The following is a 17,565-nucleotide window of genomic DNA, read 5'->3' on the forward strand; positions in this document are numbered from 1 at the left end:
CCATTTCTGCACGCAAGTTAATTATAATGTTCGTCATGAGTCAACGAGAAACTAATTTCTAAATAAAACCTGCAATGCAAATCAGGCCAACATGAACCAAAGATAAAAGTAAATGTATTTAAAAATAAAAATTAACAAAAATGGCGTCACTCTAGCTTGGAAAAAGGCAACAAGTGGCAGTGAATGGCTTATAACTCTTCAAATAGTTTCAGGTGTTTTATTTGTCAAGTGCTGAAGTGTGGTTGAATATAAAATTCAAACCCTATTTGTACGGTTGGGTTTATTTTGAATTTCTCGCAAAGCTGCACGAGGATTATCTGCACTATCCATGCCTAATTTAGCTATGGAAGTCTAAAGGAAAGGCGGCTAATAAACATTCCGCCAACTCTTGGGCTATGCTTTTACCAACCAATGGTTCAATTGACTGTTACATTATAATGACCTCACGACTGAAATGGTGAGCATGTTTGGTGTCTGGGAATAGAACCCATGATCCCTAGATTGCGAGTCAATTGCTTTAATCACCAAGCCTAAAACTCTATGCTTTAGGGTTTATAACGTTAAAAATTAGGGTTAGATCTTCGGGGAAGATATATAGCAGATAACCTACTGTGTTGGAGCTTTACGCTAAAATTACAAACACACAATTATGATAAAAATAAATCCACGTACCCAGCAAATTGCTTACTAAAAGAATAAATTACAGTTCTATAATAATGTTCGTAAATAAACTTACCTTGTCTTTTAACACGAAACTGTTCGTCTCCGTCGCCTCCAGTCACAGAATATGGAAGAAGCAGCAGTAAAACTAAGTAATATGCTTTCATAACTGTCAAAAGAAAAGTGTTAGCTAATGGAATAAGTAGTTAAAAAAATTTGCATTTAAATATTTTTTACACAAAAATAAATAGAAAGAATTGTACAGATGGCGCTAAAGTGCTTTAATAGTTTGCAGTTACTGCGACGAGTTGTCTTCCGAGCTTGCCTGACGATTGTTAACAGACGAAAAAAAATGATCTTTTAATAAACCTATTCCTGTAATTCACATTTACGAGTACATTAAAAATGACGTATCTTCGATTAACAATAATAGAAAGCTTTTGCACAGAAGTAGGTGTGAAACTAGTTGATATAAACATGTTAGTTTCACAGTTACATAATTGTTATACAGATTTTAAAGATTTCTTTTATTTTCTTTTTTTCCACCAAAGGTAAAATTAAAAAGAGAATCTGTGACGTAGAGGCCTATTGCATTCTTTTGATTGGCCATACCCACTGCTGTTCACTGTAGTTTTTTGTCTATTCAAGGCTCATCAGCACAGCTTGGCTTAGTAAACCAAAGAAATGCCATTAGGCCTCTTATAATGGTGACGTTTTTATAATGTCGTTATACAGTTGATCCACTGTATAAAATCGAATAATGAATTCGACGAAACGTTATAACATTATTCACAAAGCTAAATTATTTTATGCCACCATATGGTGAAGTGAAACGGAGTCAAAATTATAGATAATTCATGTAAGTTTATTCATCTGTCAGCTACATCAAGTAACGCCGACCATATCATTTTAATCATCATAGCTATAATTCCAAACCAGGTGGATAGAGAGCGCCACCTACTTATAATTTTTGTTTGTTTTTTGAATTTGCGCAAAGCTATACGAAGGTTACCTGCGCTATCCGTCTCTCAACTTGCAGTTTAAGACTAAAGGGAAGGCAGCTAGTCATCACCACCCACCGCCAACTCTTGGGCTACTCTTTTACCAACGAATAGTTGATTGACCGTCACATTATAACACTCTCACGGCTGAAAGTGCGAGCATGTTTGGTGTGACGGGGATTCGAACCCGCGACCCTCGGATTACGAGTCGAACGCCTTAACCCCCCCCCCTTAACGCCTTGTTGTTTGTTATAAAGTTACACAAATGACTATACGTGTCATGTCCACCACGGGTATCGAAACCCAGTTCTTCGCGGTATAAGCCCGCAAGCATAACACCGTGCCACTGAAGGCTTACTTTTAATGTACGACACATTATTTTGTTCACCAGTACGTATAATTTTTTTACAACATGTAAAATCAACTAAAGCTTTTTTATACTGTTTCAGTGTCCCGCTACCGATAAATACATTTTAATAAACTTGTCTGTAAATATGCTTTACTATTCTCAGCTACAGAAACTTCTATAACAAAATATCATAACAAACGATTGGTGAGTAATTTTTTTTTTAAGTTCTCATTCAACATTGTTTACTTTCACTATTCTGTTCACATGTTTTAAAACTCACGTTGACGGAACGTAATTTTACAATACAAATCTACTTCGTTGTCTGAAATTTTGCACATTAGTTACTGTGCGTTTAAATACTTATTTTTACTGTTCTCTTTTAATTGTTTTTTTCATATTGTTTTACTTTTTTATTTGTTCTGTTTCCACAAATCTCGTGGGCCCGACATGGTCATGGTTAAGACAGACTCGGTCGCGGGTTCGAATCCACGTCACACCAAATATGCTCTCCCTTTCAGTCGTGGGGGCGTTATAACGTGACGGTCAATCCCACTATTCGTTGGTAAAAGAGTAGCCCAAGATATGGCGGTGGGTGGTGATGACTAGCTGCCTTTCCTCTAGTCTTACACTGCTAAATTAGGGACGGCTAGCACAGATAGCCCTCGAGTAGCTTGGTTAAGGCACTCGAGTCGTAATCCAAGGGTTGCGGGTTCAAATCTCCCTTGCATCACACATGTTCGCCCTTTCAGCCGAGTGGGCGTTATAATGTCACGGTCAATCCCACTATTCGTTGGTAAAAAGAGTAGCCCAAGGGTTGGCTTACTTCTCTCTAGTCTTACACTGCTAAATTAAGGACGGCTAGCGCAAATAGGCCTCGTGTAGCTTTGCGCGAAATTCAAACCAAACAAACCTAATCTAATTCATTAAGTTACGCGAATTGCTAATTATTATTACTTTCTTCTCAGCGGTTGTTTCACAGATCGTTTACAACAGCACGTTTAACTACCGGGCTGGACTTAGCCTAACTTATCTTATCCTATAGTTCACAACTCTTTGCTGAAACGGCTGGTTCTGCACCTTAGAGCCGTGGGCACGTAACTATCAATTCTAACTCTTTGACCTTCCGATAGCAGCCCATACTTGGCCATGGAAAGTTGTTAAGTAATTTCTTTCCCTCTAGCCATTTCCCGCCCCAATGACTCAGCGGAGACTCTGAAGGCTTGTCAGGATCATAAAAACCGAATATCGGTCAGCTAGTCAGTCGATTGCGTTCGAATTCGGTGAGCTATACGAATCCAGTTCCACTTTTCCTCGTACAATAATTCTTTCTTTGATTGCCTGCTCTAATTTTAGTTGAATTTATCGCTAACATATATGTAAATAGCTCTTAAATTTCTTTACTTTTTTCTGCCTTATAAAAGCCTATGAAGGAATGATTTTTTTTATATATCTATGATTTATTTAACATAGAGTGAAATGAATTTGTTGTTTGGTATGAAGAGAAGTGTTTAAGGGAACAATTGTAATAATGCAGTTGGTGTGAAAACACAATAACTGTGACCAGTGGATGCTGAGACAAAGGTTCATGTTACTAAGAAACACGTTTATATAAAGCAGATATTGCTCAGGAGAGACTTTGGTTCTCTGAAGTTAGAAGATTCTTTATTATGTTTATTTATGGGCTGCAAAGTTGCAAATGCATATTGAAGGAACCAAGTTTGTTAGTTAGGCTTTTATACTAGTAAAGTTAATAGTCTATACCCAAAGCGAGATCAGTGATGTAAAACCCACTTGTAGAGAAATATATATGTAAAAACGGCTCGTCTGGGTTGAGTACGTGAAAAGATTTCTCAACCCAAACGAGACATTTTTACATATATATTCCAAACCAGATTAGCACAGATGGTCCATTATGTAGTTTTATAATTAACAATAATCAAAATCTTCTCTCTTGTCTGTCAGATCATGATGAGGGACGGCTATGCGCAGATAGTCGTGTGTAAGGATTTGTGCAAAATTCTGAAATCAATGTTTATGATTTACTTTTCGCCAGTTTCCAAACTGATCAATCTAAACAAACACAAATTGACTCCTCTCATGTGGTTTAATTACGCGTGATGGATTAGGTTACAAAATCATAATCAAATCGTTAGAGCTAAACACCCAAATTTTGTTAATATTCGTCTAATTTTACAAAGAAACAACATAAAACTACGAGACTTACTTTATTTTGAAGAAGTTACATAAAACGGATCACGAAACTTCCAAATGTGATATAAGTTACACGATCAGAGCTTCACTTTAATATCGACAGCCTTCTACACGAACCTTTTCACTTCTTCTGTTTCTCCATGTACGAATCTCTCCTCTCAATTGAAGATTGCCTAGTTACCCAAATTACTGAGTATTTCGAAAACCTTAACCTGAATAGTTGAGTAACCTGTTACACACAGGTGAATTAATTCAGGAATTGCTTTGTTCCAGACACCACTCTAACCTCAATCAGCTAACACCATTAATGACAAACTTAATAGGACGAATCGCTTTCCTCTGTTTTCCTCTGCGTTTTAAACACACAGTCCACTGATACCAGTTTTACAACTCACACTGCTCTAAGACCAGAATTTAGTCATCAACTAACTAAATCATACAAAACCGCCCCCTGTTATCAATTTTCCAAGCGAAGACGCACTTCCATCTCTTTCTCGAGGAGGCCAAGCCCTCACCTTGTAAGAAAAGGGAACGTTTTGTACACGTGCGTGTGCTTCTCGACTTGCGCAGCCAATAAAAAAGAAATGAATAAACTGCGCACAGTCAGATTATGTATTTCCTTTTCCTCTTAGCTTGTGTTCGACTGCTAGCTTTACAGAGAACATTGTTTTGTTGTTACTGAGAACAGTATAAGTAAATAAGAAAAACTTAAGCTGTATACGTCATTCTCACACACTGCGTCAGAGCGATTATCTGATACGATCTTTGATAAAGTTTGATGGAAAGATAAGACGTAAGTTGTAGCTAAATATATTTCCTTATTAAACACGAAACTACACAATGGGATATCGGGGATGCACCCACCAATAAATCTGACTTTAATGTTATTAGCCGTCAGACTTATCACTGAGCCGCTAGGTGGCGATTAATAAGCGATTCTAATCCAACAGTGCTTTAATAGGAGAAAAAAAAGTGATGTGTTATAACCACCAGGGGAACACCGTTTAGAATGGGATAGTTACTTCGTCATGGAAACTGAAAACGTTATAGACCCGCTGGAAGTGATAATGCACTGAAACTTCCTGTTTTGGACAGGAACAGTAAAGCAACTTAAAACAGTTGTCACTTAGCTATGCAGAACAGTAAAGTAACTAAAACAGTTGTCACTTAGCTATACAGGACAGTAAAATAACTAAAAACAGTTGTCACTTAGCTATGCAGAACAGTAAAGTAACTAAAAATAGTTGTCACTTAGTTGAGAACAGTAAAGTGACTAACAACAGTTGTCACTTAGCTATACAGGACAGTAAAGTAACTAAAATCTTGTCACTTAGCTATACAGAACAGTAAAGTAACTAAAATAGTTGTCACTTAGCTATGCAGAACAGTAAAGTAACTAAAAACAGTTGTCACTTAGCTATACAGGACAGTAAAATAACTAAAAACAGTTGTCACTTAGCTATGCAGAACAGTAAAGTAACTAAAATAGTTGTCACTTAGCTATACAGAACAGTAAGTAAATAAAAACAGTTGTCACTTAGCTATACAGGACAGTAAAGTAAGTAAAAATAGTTGTCACTTAGCTTTACTGGGATACTAAAGTAACTGAATACAATTGTTACTTAACTATACACGATATAAAAGCAACTAAAAACAGTTGTCCTTGAGTTATACGGAGAGAAATAAATGTAACGATAGTGAAGAAACTAAAAACACTTATCTATTAGCCACACACGGACAGCTGAATAGAAATCACAGTAAAGACAATAATCTCCTATCTATACAGGAATAGAAGAAACGTAGTTAAGGAAACGACTTTTGCAATTATCTCAGCACAAGTTTTGAAATATTTGTTGTTACAACTGGTGGATTTAAGCCAAAATTTGTTGTTTTCCTATTAACCTTTAAACCATTTATTTAAATCTCAAAAAAGAAAAGAAAACAGATATGCAGTTAGTGGACAGCTCCTATGTTTACTGCTGTGTATCTCTGTATACAGTTCCTTTGATATTATTATGTCTCTCGACTACAGATTATAAATATCATTTTAATAATGTCACTAAACCTAAAACTGTGTGTATATAAAGTGCGTACGAGCACAACTGTAACCAGTGTAGAAGATGATAATGGAATTTTCCAAACATCGTTTTTTTGTCTAAATAAAAGGCAACAAATGAAGACTGGAACATGTAATGTATTTTTCTTTTAACTTGAACAAAAATCAGACACATGCTCAATACATGAAAAAACTGATATATGAAACGAAAGCTCAAGCGGTATAATATGTCACAAGCATAATTTTATTGTGAACTATTAATGTGTTGCTAAGATACACAGTGTAATATATATATATATTTAAAACAGATGTTATATTAGTAAGGAACTACTTTCTTTATAATGGAAGAACACCTCAATAAGGTCATCAGTGATCTGCCTTAAGGAAGTCATTCCGAACAAAGTGAGGATTAAATGTGTCAAATGATGCTAAAACAAATTTTAATTCATTATAAAATGGTCTCCTTTTTCTAATCGATACATATGTAAACGAAAGCCAGTTACCTTTCGTTTTATCGCAAAGCTACATGCGCTCTGTCCACCACAGGGATTCAAACTTTGGATTTTAGGATTGTCAGTCCGTAAACTTAGTAGTGACCTATCATGGGGAGACTCACCAATTATTATAGTATTAATAATAGTTACCATTATGCTGTAGTATGAGAAATGTTATTATTGTTATTATTTTAACAGATATATTCACAGCTTTATTTATTAATTTATTTTCACAAACACTTAAACCATTCGCCTCGAGGTGTCACTAGCGTATGCTGTGTTTTATATAAACATTTTTTTTTGTAGGAAAGCAAATTTTTATTGATTCTACAAGAAATAAATATTGTATTTAGTTTTACACTATATCACAGAAACACAAAACTGTCGATAGTTACGTTGATTACGGTCTTTCCTAATTTCTGGCAAGCAAATTTTGTGATTCCAAAATATAATATTAAAATACAATATGTCAAGAGACAATGATTAGACATAAGGAATCACTTAATAATTTTCAAAGTAAATATGTACTGGTAGGTAATTATAGTTTTAGTTTCAAATGTTTAATAGCAGTTAGTACTGACTTATATTACACTGCACAACAAAGTTTTTGCTTCTTGAACACTGTTGGGTGTTCCTTATAGATTTTTGGCTGCTGATCACGAAAATCACATCCAAATTTGCCCATCGCGTACCGTTTCATCAAACTCTTCAGTTTCACCAGGACATTACTACAATGGAAAAACGATATCAGGGCAACTGGAATCTATCAATGCTTGCCCATTACTGTTGGACACTGCAACGTGATGCACCGGACATTGAATATAAACGAAAATCAGGAGCAAAACACTTTTAATTATGTTGAACTTAATAGCGTATTAGAAACATAAACGCAATTAAATACGCTATTACCGGTAAACAGTTAACTGTCTAATTCACAGAGTTCCTTCGTGATGAAACAAAACCAAAGCTATATTTGTACATACCCACCAGGTACGTGTCACAATTAGCAAACACTTTTCAGGAAGCAAAACTTTTCAAAGAAATTGTTGCGCAGTGTTATTAAGCGTCATCTATTGGTTAATGTGTAGGGTTGCAAACAGAGGATTCAGGGTTCGAGAAGTGTTGCTTCTGATCACACTCCGTACTTTAAACTGTGGGTGCGTTATAAAAATGACAGTTAGTTCCTTTATTTCATTTAAAGAGCCGGGCAAAGACGTAATAGTGACGGCTACTCTTGGTCAGTACCCCTGGCCACTAGTAAGAATTAAAGATGGTTATATCTAAACCCTAATGTTTTCCAACGTTGTCGTTTAATACACGTTCTTATTAGGGTTTAAATTTTAGTTCCAATAAAGTTAAATCCCAAGAAAACATTAACTTTTACCACTTTGTCAATGTGAACCTACTTTTACTACTTTGTTAATGTGAACCTACTTTTACTACTTTGTCAATGTGAACCTACTTTTACTACTTTGTTAATGTGAGGCCCGGCATGGCCAAGCGTGTTAAGGCGTGCGACTCGTAATCTGAGGGTCACAGGTTCGCATCCCGGTCGCGCCAAACATGCTCGCCCTTTCAGCCGTGGGGGCGTTATAATGTGACGGTTAATCCCACTATTCGTTGGTAAAAGAGTATGATGACTAGCTGCCTTCCCTCTAGTCTTACACTACTAAATTAGGGACGGCTAGCACAGATAGCTCTCGAGTAACTTTGTGCGAAATTCCAAAACAAACAAATAAACTTTTCAATGTGAACCTACTTTTACCACTTTTTAAAGCACACATACACTTCAGACATACGTACCAAACAAAAAAAAATGACGTCTTACAAATAGTCTCTCCCCGTCCAGTGGCACAGCAGCATGTCTGCAGACTTTCTACCCTAGAATCCAGGTTTCGATAACCATCGTGGGCAGAGCACAGACAGCCCATTGTATTGCTTTGTGCTTAATTTTAAACAAATCTCACAATGCATTGCATTGCTAAACCGTTTAAATTTAAACTTTCTTTAAAGTAAGTATATAAGTATTTGGAAAATGTTGGAAGCAAACAGTTCTTCCTACAGTCAGATTATGGTAACTGATGACCTAGGCCTAAAACTTGACTGCTAGACTGATTTGTAACCTCTTCAGTTTCAATTAGATAACTAAGCACAAATATAAATTATTCAAGCACACTGATATATGTTGCAACTGTTTCTCAACTCAAAATGAAAAGTAGCTCGCGGTGAATTAGGTTAATTTACAACATGAAGCACATTTCATTGGAAGTATTCCTGCAACTGAAATGTTTCATAGAAATAGTCCTTAAGCCTACTTTAGGTTAAATAATAGTCTACACTATTAGGCCATTTTAGAGTTAAAGATAAACTAGCATATTAGGATGCTTTCACGTTTAATGAAACTCTAGTAATCAGAGTGTTTAAGAGACACCTGTCTGATTCGTTTGGTGAGCGTGGTTTGAATTTCGCGCATAGCCACACGAGGGCTGTTTGTGCTAGACATTTCTAATTTTGCAGTGTAAGACTAGAGGGAAGGTAGCGAGTCATCACCATCCATCGCAAACTCTTGGGCTACTCTTTTACCAACGAATAGTGAGTTGAGAAACAGTTGCAACATATATCAGTGTGCTTGAATAATTTATATGTGTGCTTAGTTATTTAATCCATAATGGTCACATCTTGCAAGAAAACAACTCGGTTTTCATACCAAGCCAATGATGTACATTTTCCTCACTCATTGCGTGCATTTTACTGGCTGCACAATTCTCAATCTGTTCAGGCGCAAAAATTTAGCTTTTCTTTTAAATTCGGCATTGTACGTAAAACGCTTTTCCATGGGTAAAAAATGCACTAAAGATAACAAACACAATTAAATAACGTCTTAACAACACGAAAGACTACACCGCTAGAGGCACTGACGTCGGAAAATTTGACGTTTTGTACCTGTTGTTTTTTTTTAGTCTTTCTAAGCGAAGTTATTTTTAAAATATAGTCCAATCTATTTGTTGATGCAGAATTTTTTCAACAAACTTTGTTGCTAGGGTAAAGTGATGTTTCCGAGACTTCCGAAGAGTGAAAAATAATACCTCGAATTTAAGACGCACCCCAATTTTCAGTTTGGAAAAATGTGGAAAAAGGTGCGTCTTAAATTCGAAGTAATACGATATATGATAAGAAATATCTTAAGAATTTTATGAACTTGATACCAACTGTTTAGGTAGCATTGTCATTTTACACACATTCTAGGAACTATGCAGGCCAGGTGGTTAAGACACTCGACTCGTAAACCACTGGTTGCGGTTTCGAAGCCCCTTCACACCAAATATGCTCAGCCGTGGGGGCGTTATAATGTGACGACCAATACCACTATTCGTTGGTAAAAGAGTAGCCCAAGAGTTGGCTGTGGGTGGTGATGACTAACTGTCTTACATTGCTAAATTAGGTACGGCTAGCACAGATAGCCCTCGTGTAGCATTTTCAAGTGCACAAGGTATGTAGACAAACTTATATACTTCAGACTGAATGCACCAGTGATCTACACGTCACACCTGTTCTACAAAAAAATCAAATCTTACTTACTGTAAAATGTTTAACAGTTTGTTAAATAAACAACCTGCATGTACAGCAACCAATATGAAAATTAATTATTTTAATGTAAAAATATACAAAGGATTTTTCTTCTTAAAATAATTGGATTCAAAGATAACTTGTACAAACGAAGTCCTGTATGCTATCGTCTTTTTTAAATCGTTACAAAAGTACGGATGTGGTAGAAGGTCGCATAGGTTCAGGGCCACTGCCGGCATTTCACCAACCCAGACTAATAGGGAAATTTGCGAGTATTTTTAAAGAGCAAAGATTACCAGTCGTATCAAGGCTTTTCTTACACCACAGAGACCTTAAAATGCTGGTGTTACGCATGGGTTTTACCAAGGACATAAATACATAATTTAAAAACCGTAGCTGTGTAGTAACGTTTAAGAAATAACAGCATAATTAAAACAAATCGCATTGTTCTGCGTATTGGCTAATAATCAGTATTTAACGTTTAACCCTCGTTGAATATGCACACTTTGTGAGGAAAACGAAATGTTGAGACTCGGGATAAACAATACATGAATTTTTATTAAAGCTACACGTCTTTACCTTCCACACGCGTGTTTCTTGAAAACCAAATACCCATTTTTAAATGTTTTTACCTAAATAATTCGTACGTTCACTTCAGTACTTAGCTATGTGTTTTTCTTATAGCAAAGCCACAGAGGGCTATCTGTTCAGCCCACCGAGGAGAATCGAAGCGCTGATTTTAGCGTTGTAAATCCGGAGACATACCGCTGTACTAGCGGGGGAATAGTAATATCCTTGAAGTTATAATTAACCCATTACGCCATCAAGACCTGTAGTTCTTAGCTACAAAACCGAGCATGCAAAAAGTGGAAAGTTCATTCAATAATTCCATTCTAGGGTTAATGATAAACAAAGAATTTTGAGTTGGTACTGACGTTTTCCTTAAAAATATGCTCCACGCTTTGGGATTGATGGTGTGCTACATACATATCTGTGTGTGTAGGAGTGGAAGTCAAATCCCACTATTCGGTCACGTAAAAATTGACGGTGGATGCTGTTGACTAGCTCTCTTTGTTTTAATATGTTACACTAAAATCACGGACTACGTGTGCAAATATTCCTTTAAATAGCCAAGCGCGAAAATTCTAGAACGCAGAATCAGTATTAACGAATGTTGCTAAAAGTCGTACTGCTGGAATAAATTTGAGTAACGTTAAGGTTAATGGTGACAGAAGTAGGATTCGTTTAATAAAAAAAAAATTGATGGGCAATCGCAGTCATGAAATACGAAAAAACAGAAAAATCTTTCAGACGTATATAACTTTTGACGAAGTCTTCATGATTATTAAAACAAGATAGGAACGTACTGTAGACTGTATAATACAGTATGAAGATGCAAGCTAACGAGAGAGCTTTTCTCAATCGTATGAATTTCTGTACAGTCTTATAATTATATGAAATATGTTACGAAGTAATTCAGAATCAGAATCATGCCCAGCATGGCGAGGCGGTTAAGGCGCTCGACTCGTAATCTGAGGGTGGCGGGTTCGAATTGCAGTCATACTAAACATGCTTGCCCTTTCAGTCGTGGGGGCGTTATAATGTGACGGTCAATCCCCTATTCATTGGTAAAGAGTAGTCCAAGAGTTGGCGGTGGGTGGGGATGACTAGCTGCCTTCTTTCTAGTATTATACTGTTAAATTAGGGACGGCTAGCGCAGATAGCCCTTTGTGTAGCTTTGCACAAAATTCAAAACAAACAAACAAACAAACAAACGAATTCTCTTTCATCTATAATTTTAGCTTTCTAAACAAACAATACAGAATGAAATGATCACAACAGTCTGTTTATATGTTTGTCTACTTGTGGATATCGGTCAGTTTTCTTCTTTATCGATGTTTAAAATGTTTCACATCTTGTGTTCATTGTTGAGTACAGAGATGTGACTGTCTAAATACTTTATTTTTAAATGTGAAAAGTACACGTAAGTGTATCTTCAACACGGTGAATTTAAATCGAACATTAAGTTATACACAAAGCAGACGGTGTTACAACGTTCAGTTGAAATATCTTGTCTGAATCATTGTTTTAACACATCAGCCACTTTGGCACGTCGATATTGGCCGGGTCGTGTGTTGGTAATCTCTTTGTACGAAGCAAACAATAAAATAATTGTTGCTCAACAGAGATTGTTCCAAGGTTGACGCGAAATCTAGAGCAAAAAAATAATGATTGTTTTGACGGACACTTGGCATGACAACAGTTTAGTAGCCCGTGAAACAGGAAAAGCGGGGAGATTCCCACGGATTTGAAAACAAAGTCCACTTTTATGAGCGCAGACAAGACTAGACAAAAAGAGAACACAGGTTGTGTCGAAACTAGTACACTGCTCGTCATGGGTATCGAAACCCAAATTTTATCGTTGTAATCCTGCAGACTTAACACAGACTCAACGATGTATGCGAGTTTAATGCGAAGTTTCCTCACAGTTTGTTCTGTTTACTGTTGTTTTTCACTAACTGCCACACACAATTATTATGTTCCTATATTACTATATTTCATGCCATTCAGGCCACACTAAATGAAACTACTGAGCTTAGATTTGCTATTAATCTTTATTCTATAGGAAACTGTCTATTTTGTATTTTGAATAAAGCTACTATAGAGCTGTATGTGCTAGCTGTGACAGATCAGAGAGGAGACAGCCATTCGTAGTGACGAGAAACTCACTTGAAGTAAAAATATATCTCAGGACGGCTGGTATTTTGGTAAAAGTGTTAATACCAACCGTCCTGAAATACAGAAGGCAGCTATTATCGTCATCCGGTTCCACCATCCTCCGTCAATTCTTAGATTACACTTTTACCAACGAATAGAGGATTTGTTTGTTTGTTTTTGAATTTCGCACAAAGCTACTCGAGGGCTATCTGTGCTAGCCGTCCCTAATTTAGCAGTGTAAGACTAGAGGGAAGGCAGCTAGTCATCACCACCCATCGCCAACTCTTGGGCTACTCTTTTACCAACGAATAGTGGGATTGACCGTCACATTATAACGCCCCCACGGCTGAAAAGGCGAGCATGTTTGGCGCGGCCGGGATTCGAACCAGCGACCCTCAGATTACGAGTCGCACGCCTTAACACGCTTGGCTATGCCGGGCCCGAATAGAGGAACTGAAAATCACATTATAAACAACCATTGCTAAAAGGACGAACAAGTTTGATAACGAAGATATGGATATTAAATAAGATAACAAGTCCGTTTCACATGATTGAAACTAACAAGTGTCGCGATATATACAACTCCTTCTACACTTTCGTATTGAAACACAGGTGTAGATTTGAAGAAAGTCTTAACCTTTACGTAGTCGGACACCTGGTGAGTCCAAAATTCTCGTTTTCAATACGAGTGTGTTGTTTAGTGTCGTCATTTATTTACTACAGTTAACTTTTACGTATAAAGAACTTTTAGAACATATGGCATTGAAAGTATCGATTTATTATGCCGAATTATTCAGTATACTAGCTGCTTAAGCAGTGAAGATAAATGAGAAATCTAATCTATGGTCTCAATCTAAGTTTGTCACTAAATTATATCGGTTTCTAGGAATTCCACTGTTCATAACTAACTCTGAACAAGGTGAAACAATAAGGCTAGGTTTCTGATATATATTTATATGCGTGCGTGTGTGTTTCTATGATTATTATGAATAAAAAAGCATAACATGCATGTATAGCATGTTGGGAAATTATGTCAATAAAAATGTTTATTTGTACCTCTGAGATTGTTCTAAAATTTACCACTACTGTAATTATACAGCGTATACGTCAGCTATGCCCTTACAGTCTATGGCCCATCCTTCTTAGTGTGTCAATATTAAGGTTGAAGTGTTTTTTGTTTGTTTTTTTAATTTCTCGCAAAGCTACACAAAGGCTATCTGCGCTAGCCTTCCCTACTTTAGTAGTGGAAGACTAGAGAGGAGGCAGCTAGTCATCACCACCCACCGCCAACTCTTGGGCTACTCTTTTACCAACAAATAGTGGTATTAATCGTAACATTAGCTCCCAGGGCTGAAAGTGTGAGCATGTTTGGTGCGACAGGGATTCGAATTCGCAACCCTCGAATTAGGAGCCGAGTGCCCTATTCACCTGGCCATGCCGGGCTAGAATGAAGTGTGTCGTTTATATTATTTGCACTCCAGACATGTATTTTAGTTCCTCAACTTTCTGAGCAAAAGACTTAAAATAATTGAAAAATTCCAAATGTTTCACATTTAAAAGGATTTAAAATGTAGTATTTAAAATGGATATTTCTCTTTAGTTTTTGTCAAGACAATATTGTTCTACTCTACTGGTACGTTCCTATGGTAATACAATAAATTCATTCTGTTTTCCTCTAACAGTATTTTTCTACGGTAGTACAATAGAATTTGTCAGTTCTACTCTACTGGTACTTTCCTATGGTAGTTGATCAAAATAAATCATGCCTCTTTCCAAGGCATGTTCTAATCTGGTACTTTAGATCTAATAGAAAACAGGATTTTCCTTTAATGCGTTTGACAAGTTATCTGTTGTGTCCACTTCGGAGAATCGAAACCACGATTTTAGTGTCCCACTGTGGGATTTACTTATTGTTAAATGAACACATTTTAAAATTCAAAATTAAATTAGCATTTGAAATGCGCAATAAAGTTGATATTTGGCCAACGGCCAAACTTTAATGATTACATGTTTCGGTTGTTTTACGCCACCGTCTTTAGAAGTAAAATCCTACATGACAAGTGGCTAGTTTATGAGAAAAATCTTTAACTCATTCTAATCGATGAAGGTTGTTTGAGTATTATAGGTAAGAAGTACATATCTCTTCCCAAACACGGTGAAGTTTCACCAGATGACTCTTAATTGCTAGTTAACAAAAACTACGTGGTTTACAGCATGAAATATCTGTTCGCTCTTTAATATACCATTCACTGTTAATGTTAGGTAAATTTAAAAGTACTGTTTTTTCTCAGTGTACTGAATGATCGATTTTAACAATGTACGGAATAAGAGGTAAAATTAGCATCTGTTTATCACGTGTATTAATATGACATATCAAATTACGTACAGTTAAACAAGCTATGTAGCATCTGTTTATTACGTGTATTAATATGACATATCAAATTACGTACAGTTAAACAAGCTACGTTTTTCTTCCATTCACACCTAAGTTTATATATATGCACACACATATACACCTTTTTATATCTAAAAGTGTCATTTTTAATATTTACTGCTAAAACGTTTCGCTTTCATTTTGTTGAATGGTCTAAAAAAATTAGGTGTACAATAATGTTTGCTGAATACATTGGAAACTCCACCAGTTACACCATGTTTGTATGGTAATACTACTATACTATCAATTCTACGCCCGGCATGGCCAGGTGGGTACGGAACTCGACACGTAATCTGAGAGTCGCTGGTTCGAATCTCCGTCACACCAAACATGCTCGTCATTTCATCCGTGGGGACGTTATAAAGAACGGTCAATCTCACTATTTGTTGGTAAAAGAGTAGCCCAAGAGTTGACGGTGGATGGTGATGACTAGCTGCCTTCCCTCTAGTCTTACACTGCAAAATAGGGACGGCTAGCGCAGATAGCCCTCGTGTAGTTCTGCGCGAAATTCAAACTATTAACTATATACGCTATATACTATAAACGCTATAATCTTAGAAATTGTTTTATCTAGTACATTGCTTCATAAAAATTGAATTGTATTTTCTTTGTACTGTACATTCAATCAGGGGCGTAGATCCTAGGGGGATGGAGGGCATACATCCTCCCTTCATTTTAGATGGGGGGTATGGTGCATACAATCATCCCCATACAGTTTGGTCTGTTGAATTGTTTTAACGCATCACAGGCCTACAAATTGTGTGTTTGTTCTTGTGATTCTCGTGTTCTTACCAATCGTATTACATAATTAGGCCTAGATGTAGGCTTCTTCAGTAGCCGAAATGGACATCTTTAATACAGGCGTGCTTCTAAGCTTTTCGATCTAAGCGATAGTTCGTAAGTATCAGTCAGTAGGCCTAAGTATACATGCAAGTATAGTGGCAACAAGATTACTCTGTGACTGCATGTTTACAGCTTTCAGGTTCACGTAATCAGAGATTACCAATTTGCAAATTGAACAGTTCACACAAGTGGTTGCAAAAAATCATCCCCCCCCCATCGGGTGTAAAAAATATCTACGCCCCTGCATTCAATTATATCAACATCGACCGTTGGTAAAACTTTTTAAAATAATTCAACTGGTTTTTGAAATTAGCAGAACCAAAACAAAATTTCGAAGCTTCTAGGTGCTGAGGAAATGGGTGACATTATCTTTGGTATGGTGGCATGTGGACTGAATGATTTCCAACAAACAGTTGTGAAAAAAAAAGTTCCGTCTTTAAACATCTGCATCAAAAAATAAAGTACACAATTATGTTGTTCGATCTCATATGTACACTGAATAGATTTAGAAGGATCAACATTGTTTAAACCATCAGAAAATATTTCACATGAACTTGATTTAAATTTAAAATAAATACTTGCGTCTATAGATTATAAAAACAAGACTTAATCTAATACTGTTAAAAGTAGAGTATTGTATCGAAAACCACGAAAGGAAATTAAGCACAATTAAACAGATTTAAATAAGTTGAACAATCATTACTTATCTAAAAGTTTTGTTTCGTAAGATAAGTTTATATGTCAAGAGGGAAACGGGCTAATATGACTGATGCTCTGAAAATATACAGAGAATTGAGTAGGTAATATTAGAACGATTTGAAATATACAAATCAGCAAGTCACTAGTTGTTATAGAATCGAAGTGGAAGGAATCTATGAGAATTACATTTCGATATTATTTATCGGTTTTAGCCAATATAGTATCACTGAAATTTATCGTTTTTATGAATGATATGTAATAGCTCTTTCTGTTGCAAAATATTCACACGTGCAGATCGTAAAGATGTGTTTAGAAGGGGAGCTTACAATTTCCAAGACAAATGTATCACTTGAATATAAAGGTATTGGAAAACAGCATAATATGAATCAACTTGAGGTACCAAGATCATCGACAATGAGACTTACAGCAAGTCATATCCCAGCCATGGTAAGAAAGTGAAACGTATTGTTAAAAGGCGAGAGCCTAATTTCACAAAAGTTAGTGGCAAATGTCATACACATTTCCCATGAAAC

The 17,565-nt window shown here is 36.3% G+C and overlaps 1 protein-coding gene across 1 annotated transcript in view; it reads right to left on the reverse strand.

Moving 5' to 3' along the window:
* LOC143227304 (ovochymase-1-like) overlaps positions 1-17,565 on the reverse strand; it is a 65,859-nt gene that overhangs the window by 12,481 nt on the left and 35,813 nt on the right. Inside the window, exon 7 of the mRNA XM_076458760.1 lies at positions 737-850. Within this exon, the coding sequence (XP_076314875.1) occupies positions 737-850 (114 nt within the window). The remainder of the gene's footprint in view (positions 1-736; positions 851-17,565) is intronic.

The sequence above is a fragment of the Tachypleus tridentatus genome, chromosome 9 (assembly GCF_004210375.1).
Source record: "Tachypleus tridentatus isolate NWPU-2018 chromosome 9, ASM421037v1, whole genome shotgun sequence".
In the NCBI taxonomy this organism is placed as follows: Eukaryota; Metazoa; Arthropoda; class Merostomata; order Xiphosura; family Limulidae; genus Tachypleus; species Tachypleus tridentatus.